A 17,191-nucleotide genomic window follows, 5' to 3' on the forward strand; every position below is an offset into this window, starting at 1 on the left:
AAACTTAAGAAATTTTAATGACTAGGACTTCTTTTCTAGCAGCATGATAAAAAGAAACATTCATTTGTGATCAAAAAAGTAAATCTAAATTCCTATAAAACTAGGAAAGAAATTGAACTTCATTAATCTAACAAAGCCTTGCCACATAAAACCTATAAAAACATTATATTTAATGGTAAAATGCTAAAAGCATTTCCTCCATATCCGGATGAAGTGTCCTATCATCACTACTTCCAGCTGGAGGGCCCTGCCAGCACAGTAAGTCAGGAAAAACAAACATAGGATGCTGGATACAGAATCAGTATACAAAATATGCATAGGGTCAGAAAAAAGAATTATGTCCCTATAGATCTGCAACAATTAGAAATTAATTTTTTTAAATACCATTTTTCCATAGCTTAAAAAATTTAAAGAGCCCAGAAATTAATCAAATTCAAGATGTATAAGATTTATAGGGAGAAAGTGATAAAACTTCCGAAAGAGTGAAGAAGATCTATAAAATGGATACATTATCATGTTAGTAATTTGGAAGAATCAATATCTGAAAATGTTATTTCTCCTCCAGTTGAGCCATAAATTCAATAGAAGAGCAAAAGTCTCAGACCATTCAAGACATTCTTAAAGAACAAGGTGCTATTGGCATAGCTTAAGAAGAATTGAGCAGGAAAAAATATAGAGTTTATAAAGAGACCTCTGCATATATACAGAAACTGACTCAAGACAAGGCTGGTTCAGCAAATTAGAAAAATAAGAAGTGACATTTGCTGTAATCGAATATCCATATAGAAAAATGTGAAATTGAACTCCTAAATCCTATTACATACAAAACAACTCCAGGTAGAAATTGGGAATACAGCGGTAGGAACTTGTTAGGAAAAAAAAAAAAAAAAGAAGAAGGCTGATATCTAGATAACATTGGGGTAAGGAGAAACTCCACTAATGAGAAAATAAAAAGTATAAATCATAAAGGAAAATAATGATATATTCAAAATCTTATAAAGTGAGAATTTCATTAAAAGACCATAAAGGGAGGAGAAGAAAAAATAGCCGCAAACTGGTAGAAGTTTTGTTAACACCTAAAAATGACAAAGGACTATTCACTTGAGTATTTAAAGAACTCCTACAAATTAATAAGGAAAGAACAACAAATTTATAACAGGGTGCAAACTGCTCCCTCTGGGGAGAAGCCTCTCAGATGGACTCCTACTGTAAATGGCATTGGAGTTGAAGAATTTGTCAGCCTTGCAAATAACTCAGGTAAAAACAAACCAGCAGGGACAACACTTCTAGAAAAGCTGAGTAAAGATCTTGGAAAACCTGCTCCTCCATAAAAACAATGAAAACACTGGCAAAATTTGTGAAAAGCAACCTCTGTAGGACTCTGGAAAGTAAACAAGGACTTCCAGCAAGTTGAAGATTAAAAACAGCTAAATCTCCATAAAGATAGTGAGCTTTGTGACATTTCAACTTGACTTATACCCATCCCTATATCCTTAGCCTAATGGTGGTGTTAAAAGACAACAGCCCCACAACCATGGTAGGCCAACAGCCACTGAAGGAGGCAGAAGTGATCTGAAGCTACCAAAACCCATCCTCAGAGAACTGTCCAGAGGCTCCCTGGAAAAGCTCCATTCTCAGGATCTGTCATTTTTCACTTGTCTCAGAGCTCATACATACTGTGCAAACTATCCTATCCCCAGAGTGTCTGCTGAAATCATTAGTAGGAATTATTCACATTACAATTGCTGGAGGCGGCAAGACCAGGAGGGGCTAACAGGATGCTGATCAAAACTTAAAAGGAAGCACTGCAGAATGAGATATCAATAGGGGGCTTTAGAAATTTAGGTCTAATAAATTCCTAGGATTGTAGAAGGCCACGTGCATGCATAGGTCAGTGCAGGTGACCAGGAAGGATCTGAGAAAACCTTCATCCCTCATCTCTGGCTGGCTCTGAGGTTCTATATAAGTGGGAAGTAAAGGCTCAGGAAGAGCTGTAAACTGCCGGCTAAAGTGCTCAGGATATTCCCCACAGACACTAACACACACACACACACACACACACACACACACACACAGGAAATTGGCAAAGGCTGAAATAATGAAAGGTTCCCAGCAGTTAAAGAAATCACTGTCTAATTGTTAGCTGACAACTAAGCTTATCGAACATAGACTTCATGATCACATGCAACAAAACATAAAGACTTTACAGAACTTGTTCAGGAAAGTAAGCAAGTGAGCACCAGCAGTGATGACAACAGAAGTCACAACTGTGAAGAGGGGGAAATAGGATTTCTGGAGCTGCCATATTATAATATATAAAATGCCCAGTTTTTCAATAGAAAATTACAAGATACACAAAGAAACAGAACATTTTGGTCATAACAAAAAGCACTCAATAAAAACTGTCCTTGAGAAAATCTAGATATTAAACTTACTTGACAAACATTAAAATATGCAATTAAACAAGTTCGAAAAACTGACAGGAACTCTGCCTAAAGAATTAAACTATGAAAATCTCACCATGAAGAGAATATCAATATATAAAATTGTTAAAAAGAACCAAGTAAAAATTCTAGAGATACAATAGTATAACAATTAAAATGAAAAGTCCACCAGAGAGGTTCTTCTGCAGATGACTAGCAGGAAAAAAAAAAAAAATCCGCTAATTTAAAACGAAGTCTACTGATACTACTCAGTCTGAGGAACAGAAAGAAAAAGGAATGAAGAAAAATAAACAGAGCCTCAGAGATATGTGGAACACTATCAACAATACCAATATACAAAAAAACAAAACAAAACAAAACAATAAAAACAATACCAATATACAAAAAATAGGAGTCCTAGGAGGAGAGGAAAGAAAGAAGAGAGAAGAAAGAATATCTGAAGAAATAACTGCAAAGTTCCCAAATTTGATGAAAACATTAATTTGCACATCTAGGAAGCTCGATGAACTTCAAATAGAATAAACTCAAAGATATCCAAACATAGGCACATCAGACTTCAAATGTCCAAAGACAAGAACAAAGAAAATTTTGACAGCAGAAAGAGAAAAGTTATTCAGCAAGTGCAAAAACCCCTCAGTAAGATAAACTGTTGACTTCTTATCAGAAACCAGAGACCAGAAGGCAGTGGGATGATATCAAAGTGCTCAAAGAAAAAGATTGTCAATCAAGTATTCTATATCCAGCAAAACTATTCTTCAAAAAAAAATGGAGAAATTAAGATATTCCTAGATTAAAAACAAACTGAAAGAACATGTTGCTAGCTGACCTGTTTCACAAGAACTACTAAAGGAAAGTCCTCCAGGCTTAAATGAAAGGACACGAGACAGTAACTCAAACTCACCTGAAGAAACAAAGAACACTAATAAAGGTAACTACATGGGTAAATAACACATTATAAATATATTTTTACACGGAATTATTTTCTTCTATCTGATGTAAAAGACAACTGCATAAAACAATAATTGTAAAATTGTGTTGATGGGCTCATAATGCATAAGGATGTAATTTATATGAGAATAATAGCTCCAAAGGGAAAATACCTGTACCAAAGCAAAGTTTCTGTATACTACTGAAATTAAGTTGGCATTAGAACTGAATGAAATTGCTTTACAACAAGATATTAATTACAATTTCCAGGGTGACCACTTAAGAAAATAACAACAGCAAAAGAGGAAAAAAACAACAAACTGGAATTAAAATGGTATACTAGAAAATATTTTCACAAACAAGGTAGTAATAGAATAGGGGAAAAAAGATATAAAATAGCAAAATAGCAGATGTGAATCCAACCTTATAAAAAATTAAATGTAAACGAATTAAACCTTCAAATGAAAAGGCAAAAATAAATTAAATAGAGAAGAGAAAAACAGAAAAATCAACAAAAACAAAAGTTGGTTCTTTGAAAAGATCAACTGACAAATCTTCTGTTAGACTAATTGAGAAAAAGAAAAGTTTCAAATCATTAAACTCAGAAATGATAAAAAGGACATTGCCATTGACCTTAAAAAAATAAAAAGGTTTACAAGGGAATACTATGAATAATTATATGCTAACAAATTATGTAATCTAGATAATAGATAAGTTCTTAGAAAGAAGTAAATAATTGAAGCTTACTCAAGAAGAAATAGAAAATCTGAATGGATCAATAGCAAGAAATGGAATTAGTAATTTAAAACATTTTTTTTTAAAATTCCCACAAAGAAATGCCTAGGACCAGATGGCTTCACTGGTGAATTCTATCAACCATTTAAAGAACTGACACCAATGTGTCAAAAACCCTTCTAAAAATAGAAAGATGGGAACACTTCTTAATTCATTCTATGAGACCAATGTTACACTGATACCAAAACCTGACCAAGACATCACAGGAAAACTACAGACCATTATCTCTTGTCAATACAAATGGAAAAATCCTCAACAAAATACTAGCAAATCAAATCCAGTAACATGTAGGAAGGATGATGACCAACTGGGATGTATCCAGGAATGCAAGGATAGTGCAACATACAAAAATCAATTCATGTAATATTCCATTTTAACAGAAGAACAAATAAAAACTCAGAATAAGAGAGAACTTCTCAACTTGGTAGAGAACATTTACGAAAAACCCACAGCAAATGTTATCCTTACTGGTGAAAGACTGAATGTTTCCCTCTTATGCTTAACACTGTACTGGGAAGTCTAATTATGGCAACTATGCAAGGAAAGTAAATTAGAAAGCTTCCAGACTGGAAAGGAGTAAGTAAAACTATTTTTATTCAAGATGACAAGATAGTGTATATTAGATTCTAAGAAATGTACTAAAGAACTATTAGAATTAATAAGCCAGGCCATCAAGGTTATAAGACACAAAATCAATACACAAAAAGCAATTATATTTCTATACACTAGCAATGAATAATCCAAAAATGAAATGAAGGAAGCAACTTCATTTATAATAGCATCAAAAAGAATAAAATACTTAGAATAAATTTGAGAAAAGTGTGAAACTTATATACAAAAAACTACAAAATAGTTTATTAATAGAAATTAAAGACCATCTACATAAATGGAAAGATATTCTGTGTTCATAGGTCAAAAATCTTAATATTGACCTACAGGTTTGATGCAATTCTGGCTTTTTTGTAGAAATGGATAAGCTGATCTTAAAATTAACATGGAATGTAAGGGACCCAAAATGGCCAAAAAATCTTGAAAAAGAAAAATGAAATTTTGAAGTTTTCAATTTCAACACTTACTAAGCTACAGTAATTGATATAGTGTGTATTTGCAAAAAAGGCAGACATCAGTGGAAGACAATGTAGAGTCTATAAACAAACTCTTACACTTATAGCCAATTGATTTTTGACAACGGTGCCAAGGCAATCCAATGGGGAAGGAATAGTTTTTTCAAAAATTGTGCTGGGATACCTGAATATACACCTGGAAAAAAATGAACCATAGACCTAAATCTATAAAACTTTTAGATGATAAACACTGACAAATCCTTATGATTTTGGGTCAAAACGCTTTCTAAGATATGATGCCAAAAGAACAATAAAAGAAAAAATTACATAAACTAGACTTCATTAAAATTAAAAACTGTTATGCTTCAAAGGACACCCTCAGGTAAGTGAAAAGGTAATTCACAAAATGGGAGAAAATATCTGCAATATATTTGATGAGGGATTTTTATGCAGGATAAAGAACAGTTAAAAAAAAAGACAATAAAAAGGCAACACAATTAAGAATTTGAGGCATAAGAGTTGAATAGATGTTTCTCCAAAGAAGATATATAAATGGCGAATAAGCACATGAAAAGATGCAGTATCAGTAGGAATTAGAGAAATACAAACAAATCACAGTGACCTACCACTTCATACCCACCAGGTTGACTAATACAGATGTATTTTTAAAACCTAGCAATAACAAGTGTTGATGAGGATGTGGAGAAATTGAAATCCTCATAAATTTTTACTGTGGAAGTACAATGGTGTAGCCACTTTGAAAAATACTTTGGCAGCTCCTCAAAATGTTAAATATGGAGTTACCATGTATTTCAGCAATTCCATTTTTTTAAAAAAATATATTCTGAAGTGAACTGAAAACATGTTCACACAAAAACTTGTACATGAATGTCCATAACAGAAGAAGTAATAATAGCCAAAAAGTGGAAACAACCTAAATTGACATGGATGACCGGATACACAATGTTGTATATCCATACGTTGGCATTTTATTTGACCACAAAGGGGAATGATGTACAGACACATACTGCAACGTGAATAAAGCTTGAGAAGGTTATGCTCAGTAAAAGAAGAGTCACAAAAGGCCACCAACTGTGTGGTTCCACTTCTATGAAATGTCCAGAATAAGCAAATCCAGAAACAGAGAGTAGACTAGTGGTTGCCAAAGGCTAAGAGAAGGGGGGTTAGGCAGTGACTGCCAATGGGTACTGGTTTCTTTTTGGGGTGGTGAAAATGTTTTAAAATTAGACAGTGGTGATGACAGCACAACTCTGTGAATTTACTTAAAACCACTGAACTGTATGTACACTTTGAAAGGGTGCACTTTATGGTATATGAATTATATCTCAATACAGCTGCTATGTTTAAAGGGGGACATAAGCTTTAAATAGACCTTTTTACCCAAGAGGAAACACCTATCGTATCCTCTACTTACACATGCATACTTTCAAAAGCACACAAAATGAAATATATTTTGTAGGGAGAATATGCAGTATATGTAAAGGAATGATAAAATCAAAATTTAGTGTAGTTCTTACGTCCAAAGTAGAAAGTGAGGGAATGCAACTGAGGGAAGCACTTCCCAGGGAACAGTAATGTTCTTTTTCTTAAACTGCTGAGGGATCATTATTCCTTTTATCTCTTAAATACATTTTCCTGCAAATCTACTCAGCACGTAATAAACTTAAAATATTTAAATGCATATGTATTTTAATTATTTTGAAAATATTTACTATAAGTAATTAAAGCCCCAATAGTTCTAAGCATAGGGAATAGATCACCAAGACCCTACCCCAGATTTCTGTAAATCAATCTGCGTGAAATAGTATGAAACATGTGGTGTGACTGTCAGGGTAATTGTTTAAAATGACTTATAATGAGAGCAGTCAGTGCCAGAACCTTATAAAAATGCTACTTTTGCACTTTGAAAATGTATTGTTGAGATGCCTTTTTTTTTTTTTTTTTTGGTTGTAACAGTATACAAAACAATGGAGAAGCTGAAGACAAATTTAGGCAAAAGGTATCAACATTCAGCCTTTGGCCCTGAACTCTTATTTTCAGTGAAGAGAGCAGAGTCCTTCAAAGACCAGCTGCAGCTTTCTAGCTAAGAAGCCATAATGGGTACAAAACGCTCAGAATTCTCTGTTAAATAGAATGGATAATTATGCCTATACATCAGAGTTGCCATGTAAGCTTCCTGCCTCGGGAGCCAGGCTGATATGCTTGGGGCTAAAAAAATTTGGTCATCAGCTAGCTCATTACTGGTGCCCAGAAATTTTGATCTGGCTGTCACAGCTGGAGAGAGGCCAGGTGAACACAAGAAAATGCCTGCTTCACTGTTGCATCCCTTCTAAAGGTTGAGACTAGCAAAAGCAGAGGAATAATAAGACAATTCAGAATAGTGATGGTGAAATTCAGTGTTCTGGCATCCATGCATTTCCCTTTAGACAGTGCAGCTGGTATTTTAATTCTAATGTCAAGCACAAACTAATTGTTTATCACTTATTTTTTCCCCCATAACACTGTAAGGGCTTTTTTTTTTTTACAAGTAAAAGAAAAACAAAAGTCTCATTTAGTTGAATTTTTAAACATCTATTTCCTAAGATATATTAAAAAGTCATTTCTAAAAGCATAAAAACACCAGTTTTATCAAGTTTTGCCTTTGAAACCTTGAAGAAATCAGAGCTGCTCTTGGCTCACATCTGTAGGGCTCAGTGAAGCATTCCTCTGGGGACCAGAAGTTCAAGGACGATCCTCCCTCCAGACTGCTTTTCTTTTTCAAATAAAGAATTGTCTTAAAAAATTGGAGTGTTTCCTAAGGGTAATATTCCTGTCAGAAACTGGGCTGCATTATCTATAAAAAAAATTTTTCCACTTCACTTAGTTATTATGCTCAGGACAAAAGGGATATATCAACCAAAGCAGTAAGTGTTCTGTGATGAGTCTTCTTTTACTAAAACAGTCTAAGATCCTGAAGATAATTTTATGTCTAATCAACTTTTCATCACACTAACAAGGAATAAACAGAACTTACCTCCATGTACAGTTATTTTGATTAACATATCCATAGAGAAAGCAAGCCACTCCTACTATCGCTGCCAGGAAGAGCATTTGAGTGTAGTAGCCCAGCCAAGCAAAGTAGATTCCAATCTTTTCTCCATAGTATTTCCTGAAGAAAGACAGAAATGGTTTTTAGAAGACACATTGAACCACTTTGCAGCATCATCCTAACGTTAATCTCTGATTTTAAATACCGGAGGCCTTAGGCTTAAATGTCTTACTCAATTCATACTCAAAACATGTTCATTTTCTTAAAGATCCCAAATTCCACTATGAAACAAATATTTTACATATCAAAGAAGTACTGATCACTGGTGAGCCTCGTGAAGCAAAGTCAATTAGAAGAAGGCAAAGGAAAGAAAAACACTACCCAGTGAGCCAAGAGAAAACATCACCATCATTCTTTGCAAACACTAACACATCTGATATATTCTCCAAAAGATCGTTTTTAATATGCATGAGACCAATGTGAACGATCTGCTCCCAGTGACCCGCTTTTGCTTATCTAAGGAACTTCCTTGGACCAAATGTGCTGTAAATCACAAATAAAATAAATGCAATGTAAATCGCAAATACAAGAAAATGACTGATGATAAGTCACTGATAATGACTGAGGAATCCATTACCCTATATTCCTTATATCTGGCACTTCCATTTTTTCCTGAGTTTTGAAAACTGATCAATGGAAGAAGCCAGGAGGCATGCTAGAAGCAAAAGGAGGCAAGGTTGGGACGCCTGGGTAGCTCAGGGGTTGAGCACCCGCCTTCAGCTCAGGCTGTGACACTGGGGTCCTGGGATCGAGTCCCACATCAGGCTCCCTGTAAGAAGCCTGCTTCTCCCTCTGCCTCTCTGTGTGTGTCTCTCATGAATAAATAAATAAAATCTTAAAAAAAAAAAAGAAAAAAAAAAGGAGGTAGGGAATGAAGCAGTCCCAGACTATTCCTGAAAGGGAGACAAGGACAGTTAGGCACCAAGAGTTTAGAGGGGGTGAGAACACAGGCACAGTGAGATGATCACTAGGTGACTATGGTTGTTGTTGATACTTTCCTAGACCGATTCACTCCTGGCTCAGTACTGGTCCACAGAAACTGTAGATTTACTTAGCATTTACATCTCATCTAGAGGCCTAGATGAGACCTCTGGCTCATAGGGAGCTGGGCTGAGGTCCTTGGGCTTAGCCTGGTGGGCCTAAGCTCTGAGGACAACCTGAAGTCCTCAGAGACTTCAGATAGGAACATCTGTGGACTGAACCAGTGGTCACAGGGCAGCTGGGAAACTAGCCTCCAAGGTCGTAGACCTGAGTGTAGGCCACACCCCTGGGGATAAGGAAGGGCCGACACAGACATGGAGTCAGGAGTCAGAAGGAACAAAGAAGACCACTGAGAAATTCATTAATTGCACCATTTGGACCTTGTCTGGATCTCTGATCTGAACTAAAAAACTGTTAAAAAAAAAAAAAAAAGTGACAATCAGGAAAAAACTGAACATTGCTTTTTGGTGACTTTAAGTATTCAGGCTGCATTTAAAGGAGACCTTGTCATTTAGAAATAGATACTTATGAAATAGACTAATATTTGGGGTTTTCCTCAAAATGCTCCAATGGAAAGGGATGAGAAGGAGGTAGAGATAAAAATGAAACAAGACTAGATCAGAGCCTGTACTTTTTTGGGGCTGGCGACAGATACACGGCATTTTGCCTTACTGTTTTCTCCACTTTTGTTTGTGTTTGAAATCTCCCATAATAAAATGGAAAACAAAGCAAAACAAAAACTATTCGGTGTTTTAAATACTTAAAGTATTTAAAACATTTAAAACATTTCCATAATAAAATGGAAAACAAAGCAAAACAAAAACTATTCGGTGTTTTAAATACTTTTCAAAGTATTTAAAACATACTTTTAAATACTCACTTTTCAGGTCAAGTGGTTTTCTTAAGTCAGTGGGCACTGGGGGTAAGGTAGAAAGAACCAGCACTTGGCTCCAGGCCCACCCGGGGAGAAACCTGACCCTCTTCTCCTCGCCCCCCCACATCTGACCCATAACTGAGTCCTGCTGACTCCCTCCGACTACACACATTCCAACTGTGCTGCCCCGAGTTCTCCTCTGGCCACTCCCACAGCTTCCCACCTGCCCTCACTGCTTCCTGTAGCCTCTGGTGGCCATTCCCCACATTATCTTTGCAAAATGGGCAGGAGATAAAATTATTTGAGTACCTAAAGTATCACAGCTGCTTCTCATTGCACTTAAAGTCCAAACTCTTTTCATTGCTCCTGCTACCCCCTTCTAACCTGTGTCCTCATCATTCTCTTTCCTCATTAGCACGGGGCTTCGATATTTCCTGAATCTTGCCAATGTCCCTGTGTGCAATTGTGCAAACTGCCATTTGTGTGCCATTGTGCAAACTGCCCCTCCTCCTGGGATGACTTTTGCCAAATCCACAAAATCTTGGCTCCTTTTCACTATCCAGGTCTTGGTTCATACCTTGCCTACTTAGACATAACTTTCTTCACTTCCTTCCCCCCCCCCTTTCCCCATCTCATCACTGTGTTTCTTCATTTCAATCAGAGATTTTGTTTACTTCTTCTTCTTCTTCTTCTTTTTTTTTTTTAAATTTGTTTGTTGGTTATTTTTGGTCTCTTTCTCTCTCCAGCAGCCTTGGCCAAACAACACAAGTTGCTGGCGAGCAGCTGACAATGGTGCTTTGAGAAAACAAATGCTGAGCTAGTCATCACGTCTTGTTAGATATAGTGAAACAGTATCTAACAGTAGATTCAGGAAAGCAGTGAAAGCCTGTATCTCTTACCATACAATTTAAGCTAAATCTAACATTTATTCCTGTTTAATGAAGAATATGGTGGGTCCTTATTACCAATTCCTGGGAGGTAACCTCTAAACCCTTGGAATTTCCCAAGATAAGAGTGTCTTTGTTACTCATGAAGAACCCCTGGGACCCCACCTAACAGTTTATGCCAATGATGTGGCTCATGGAGGGCTCATAGTCTGTGCTAATGGGATGACTCAGGAGGGAGGCTGGTCATGCCAGGAAGACCAACCATGTGATTAGAGGGTTGGAGCTTTGAGCCATAGGATATTGGGAGAGAAAGGGGCTGGAGACTGAGCCACTTAGGCAATGAGTCAATGAGTCACGCCTATATAATGAAGCCTCAAGAAAAAGCTCTAGGCAATGAAGCTCAGTGGTCTGGGTGAACTTCCCATGTGGCAATACTCTTTGTATACTATCACTTCAATGCCATGAGAGCAACCCTGAATCCTCCCACCGGCATGCTCTCTACAACACCTCACCTGATAAGGTCCAAGGGCTGCTTTTTATATATACTTCGTGGATGAGCCCACTCTCTGTACAGAAGGTACCGTTCACTCGGGCAGCTGGGATCCTCTGACCTTTGGCTGAAGTTGCACTGAGAAGCAGAAGCAAACAAAAGTGAGCATATAATCACTAGGTGTTCATAAATCTGTTTATTCAATATGGTACTCATACTTCACAGGCACTTGTGTATTTGAATAAGGGGCCCTCATTTGCTGGTAGGGACGGACGGATCATCTAGTTTTTAGTGATTCTCAACCAGTGGTATTATTAATTGCTTGGGGCCACTTGAAAATGTGGGTGGGGAGGAATGCTTGATTGATATAATCCTGAAAAACACCTCAGGTACCTGGTGGGAGCCCTAGAGGGGCTTTATGTCCTACAAGTGTGCCAGTCCTAAACAGTTAAAAACTGGGCTGCTCAAGTGCCAAAGCTGCCATAATACAGGCACATCTGATAGTCCAGCGCCCTTTTTGGACGCCCGGGGGAACCAGGGCCTTAACTGGTTAGTACCAAGGTCAATTCTAAAACCCAGGGATAGGGGCATCTGGGTGGCTCAGTCGGTTAAGTGTCTGCCTTCAGCTCAGGTCATGATCCCAGCATCCTGGAACTGAGCCCTATATGGGGCTCTCTGCTCAACTGGGGGTCTGCTTCTTCCTCTCCCTCTGCCCCTCCCCTCACGCATCCTCTCTCTCTCTCTCTCTCTAATATATATCTACTATATATCTTTGTCTCCCAATTCAGCAGTTAGTCTGTGACAACATGTAGAATAGAAACAACAAAGAAGTTTGACATATTATACACTTTGCTTAATCAAAAAGCAAAGCTTCCTGCCTCTACTTAAATTCAGTCACTCTTCCCAATGGACTCATTTTCCTTCCTCCTATAGTAGAACCAGATTACCACCAGCTAAGCCTTAACATGGGTCCCTACCTCCATTCACTTCCCTTCCAATACAACAGGAAATATTCCTTAGCCTGGGTATGGAATCACTGCAATTAAAAGAGGCTCTTAGTGGGAAAGAACTGGGCATGGACAGATGCCAAGTAAATACTACTGAACTTTGCCATCCCAGATTAATATTCATGACAGCTATTTGCAAGTGTCCCCAAGGTTCATGTCATGCTATAATTACTAGTTTTGCTGGGCACAAGTATAAAATCCATGGACCATCAGGCTGGGCTGTCGTAAGGTCCCTTCATCAGGAAGTTCAGAACCTGCTTCTCCACCCAGCTCTCTGCTCTCTATTTACACATGTGCATCAAGTAGCTCTTTTGTGTCCTAGTTTATTATTACATACAGTACGTTTCAGTAATGTCTTCATCCACAAGTATGTGGACTACCCAGTAGCAATGATCAGTCTCAGTCTTGGCTTTCTTGGTTTTAGAGATTCAGATAAATTGATAGTGAATGTAACAAAGCAATAGCACACTATAATATAGTATTTAATTTATTTCAATGACAGAATTTATTTAAAGAGCTTGGATATAATATCCTTGCATTTATGGAATCATTATGGGTTTGAAGCAGTCACATTTTAAAATTTTCATTTCATGAGAGATGTTATCGGCTAGAGAAGTGCTCTTGAATTGGAGGAGCTGCTGTCATCTCAGAACGGAGTCCTTAAAAAATGTCAACCCTCTGCAGTATTGCCATCGTGACGAGAACTCTGACAGATGCCTTTTTAAAAGCCTTGTGATATTCCAGGACACGACAAAGTAAGAAAATGGTATTTCAGGGGAAAAAAGTCTGTGTTACAGAAAATGATAAGGGAGCTCTAACACGTAGTTTGCTTAAAATGGGCCAATACTTTCCTGGTTGATAATAACATCTGTCAGTAATTATGAAGATCGCTAACACATTGTACTTCCTGTATGCCAGGGATGGTTGTAACATTTGACACGGATTAATTTAATTAACCCTCATAACTCTAGGACATAACTCTATGAGGTAAATCTGATTATTATTCCCATTTTGTTGATGAGGAAGTTGAGGAACAGAGAGGCTAAATCACTTTTACGAGGTCATCCAGCTAGAAAGTGGGAGAGCACACCTGAGAATCCATGCTCTTACCTGCTAATCTGCACTACTTTACATATGAACTAAGGGGGGGGGCTACTGTTTTAATTCATTCATTCATTCACTCATTCAAACTGATGGCCTTCTGTATGCCTGAGATCCAGCAGTGAACAAAACAACCTGGTTCCTGCTGTAGATGAGCTTGTAATCCTGCAATATACTATCATCATTTTACGGAAGAAGAAACTCCAGGTTAAGAAGATTAGCCCTCCTCTATTCGCACTGGAGTACACTCCAGTATTTTATTTCATTTTTGCCACTTGACTTACATCATGGAGAGGGAAAGCTGCTTTGTAGATCCCAGAGCTGACAAGTTTGTTGATGCCAAACTTTTTAACATTGTCTCTTACTTGATACTGGATCCGAGAGAGGATGAAGTAAACCTAAAAAAAAAAAAAAAAAAAAAAAAAAATCCAAAATAACCCACCATTGTTTACTACTGTAACAAGAAGCTGTTTTCTTTGGTTGGGGGGGCGGGGGGGGGCAGCTTTTAAAAACTAAACTAAGCCAATCAAACCAGACCACTAATTATTCAAACAGCAGGTTCCAAATTACTCTAAGACAGCAACTAAATTTGGTTTAGACTTACAATGCGGCTTCTGGTGGCTGGATTGAAGAAAGTATCTCTATCATGAATATAAAAATCATTCATCCGATTCTTCTCAAATGGGGCAGTGAAAAACTCTTGCTCCGGCTTGATGATACTTTCATCCACTTGGAGGACTTTGGTAAACCAGCTGAAATTACCGAAAGCTGAGGACCGGGTTTTCAGATCATTGGGTTTCAGAGGCAATTTGATATGCATTATCTCAGCATACGTACATAACACCTCCCATGGAGCATGTACTTTTACAAATACAAGCTTATCATCCAAAACCTAAAATGGAAGAATAAAAAACACAAACCAGGAAACCAAACCAATTGTTTCCATAATTTTAAAACATGTAGATTTTTCTTATGTTGCTGGTAGTTAAAACACAGGATGCTGGTAAAAATGAAGATAAACTAAAAACAGACTTGCAGGCCATCAAGCATTTTTGCCTTACAGATAATTTCTTGGTTCAGATTACTGAGCAAAAGTTAAACTTCTGGGGATCCCTGGGTGGCTCAGCGGTTTAGTGCCTGCCCAGGGCGCGATCCTGGAGTCCTGGGATCGAGTCCCACATCAGGCTCCCGGCATGGAGCCTGCTTCTCCCTCTGCCTGTGTCTCTGCCTCTTTCTCTCTCTCTACGTCTATCACGAATAAATAAGTAAATAAATAAATCTTTTTTTTAAAGTTAAACTTCTTATACCCCTTTCATAAAATTACTATTTTAAATGAAGAAAAGCAAACTTGTTCATTTGCCCATCAAATTTTCGTCACAAATTGGTGACTAAAAATAATAACACTAGAATATTCATTGCACTGTTATTTTAATGATAATTTTAAGATTTCTAACTCAGAATAGGACTCTTTAATATGTTATATATCTGTTAAATGTCATGTCATGTGCCCATTAGAAACAGATGTCAGTATAGAAATACATCTACTACATATTAATAGAAAAACAAATTATAAAACTGAAATAATAATTTGCCTTTTTGAAAGGGAAAATGCATATATTTTGAGGAATAGAAAAGTTTATAGGGTGCCTGGGTGGCTCAGCTGGTCGAGCATCTGCCTTCAGCTCAGGTCATGATCCTGGGATCGAGTCCTGTATCGGGCTCCCTGCTCAATGGAGAGCCTGCTTCTCCCTCTCCTTTTGTATGCTCACTCACACACACACTCTTTCTCTCTCAAATAATCAATACATCTTTTAAAAAAAAGTTCAGAAGAACCACAGGTTATTTATGCATACTAAGAATATAGAGGATTTTGTTATTCTTATATTCTCTAATTTTTTGTAAACTGGTTATAAAATAAGAAATCTTTTTTTTTCTTACATCCCAGAAAGAGCACCTTTACTAAACAGAAAGACAAAACGTGTCAGGAACCTGACCAAATACACAAAGCAGCAGGTGAGATTCGTGATCGAAAAGACTCCCAATGAAACATAAATAGACTCCCCCTCGAAGTACACATATTTCACAGGAGCGTGTACATATATATGTAATATATTAAAAGAAATTTGCTTTCTACCACAAGAAGTTATTCAGAAATAATAAATCAACATCTGAGATCGGGGAAGGTGCACATTACGAACCAGGCGTGCCCCCCCTCCTGCACACCTCCCCTCTGTACACTATGTACACTTGCTGGGAGAGGGCTGGGGCAGGCGCCTCTCTCTGCTCCGGCCCCTAGACCCAGCACATCCAGTGTTTGTAGAAAAGTGTGCCAGGGAGGGCAGGTGTCCATGTGGCCGAAGCCCGAGGCCACTGGCCACCTGCCTGGAAGGCGTCCTTGGCCTTGGGGTGAAAGGGAATTGCTTGGGACCCCAAGAATGGCATGGCAACGCTCCTGGTTTTCAGCAGCAACCTTAATTCTGAGGTCGACCTGAGGTCCTTAAGCTCTTTGTAGTTTGGCCAGTCTGGACTTCTCTTAGGATCAAATGGCTTTTAGGAAAAGTAAAATAAGAAATCTTTTTAAAAAACTCTTAAAAGAAGAAAACAATCATTTATATATGCATTCAGTATTATATTCTTTGGCTATTAAAAAAGGTATGTGGACTTCAATCAGAAACAAATGGACATGGACATTCTACAGTGCAGATTTTGCTGGACTCCCCTTCCAGCCTACACTAGAGCATGGCTAGGCTTGCAAGTTTCAATTGCCACTCTAGTATCCCAAGTGACATGCAGCTTCCCAAGAGCAACAGTCAGCCCAGGACTGGAAAGGGTCCAACACTTACTGATCTTGTTGCTTCTAACTGGAGGCCACCACAGATGAGGTTAGATTCATATGCTTGTCTTTTTCTCTGTCAAAAGAAATTGGAAAATATGTTAGATCCTTTAGTTTTACCAAGGACAGAAAAAGTCTTTTTTTTAAGAAAAACCACACCAAACCAGTTCGAATCTGATAGATCTACTCAAAATGGCACACAAGCAATGAGAGTGCTCTGGCTGTTGGTAATTTGTGGGTGTGTTGGATTCCTGAGATGAAATGCAAGGGAGTATACTTGGATTCACTTAGCACTCTGAAAGGCCTTGGTTAGTCCCTTGGATTTCTGGCCATTTGGGATGCATAAAAATCTCTGGCTTTGGCACAATTCTAAAACCTTTCTTTTCTTTCTTTCTTTTTTTTTTTTTTTTTTAACTTATGAGTGGTTTGGCACACAAATGGAGTTTTTTGAGTCCCATTCACTGATGTCATTTACCAGAATTAAAGCCCAGATCTGGCATTCTAGACATAGCAGACATTCAAATGGTTCAATTTTGGATGTGTATATTTCATATCTACATGCCTTGAACAAATTCAATAAACAACATAAACAATTCTGGCAAAATTCAAAAGAGTGTTTCTCTCTGCAAGATTAATATATCCATGAAGATATATACCTCTAAATCTACAAAAATAGGGA

The 17,191-nt window shown here is 37.5% G+C and overlaps 1 protein-coding gene across 2 annotated transcripts in view; it reads right to left on the reverse strand.

Annotated features, from left to right (window-relative positions):
- ANO6 (anoctamin 6) overlaps positions 1 to 17,191 on the reverse strand; it is a 184,795-nt gene that overhangs the window by 49,544 nt on the left and 118,060 nt on the right. For both annotated transcript variants that reach the window (XM_072765493.1, XM_072765492.1), the window contains 5 exons: positions 16,523 to 16,588; positions 14,284 to 14,571; positions 13,964 to 14,077; positions 11,594 to 11,709; positions 8,265 to 8,399 (listed from right to left, as the gene is read on the reverse strand). In XM_072765493.1, the coding sequence (XP_072621594.1) occupies positions 8,265 to 8,399; positions 11,594 to 11,709; positions 13,964 to 14,077; positions 14,284 to 14,571; positions 16,523 to 16,588 (719 nt within the window). The remainder of the gene's footprint in view (positions 1 to 8,264; positions 8,400 to 11,593; positions 11,710 to 13,963; positions 14,078 to 14,283; positions 14,572 to 16,522; positions 16,589 to 17,191) is intronic.

Source organism: Vulpes vulpes, chromosome 8 (genome assembly GCF_048418805.1).
Source record: "Vulpes vulpes isolate BD-2025 chromosome 8, VulVul3, whole genome shotgun sequence".
In the NCBI taxonomy this organism is placed as follows: Eukaryota; Metazoa; Chordata; class Mammalia; order Carnivora; family Canidae; genus Vulpes; species Vulpes vulpes.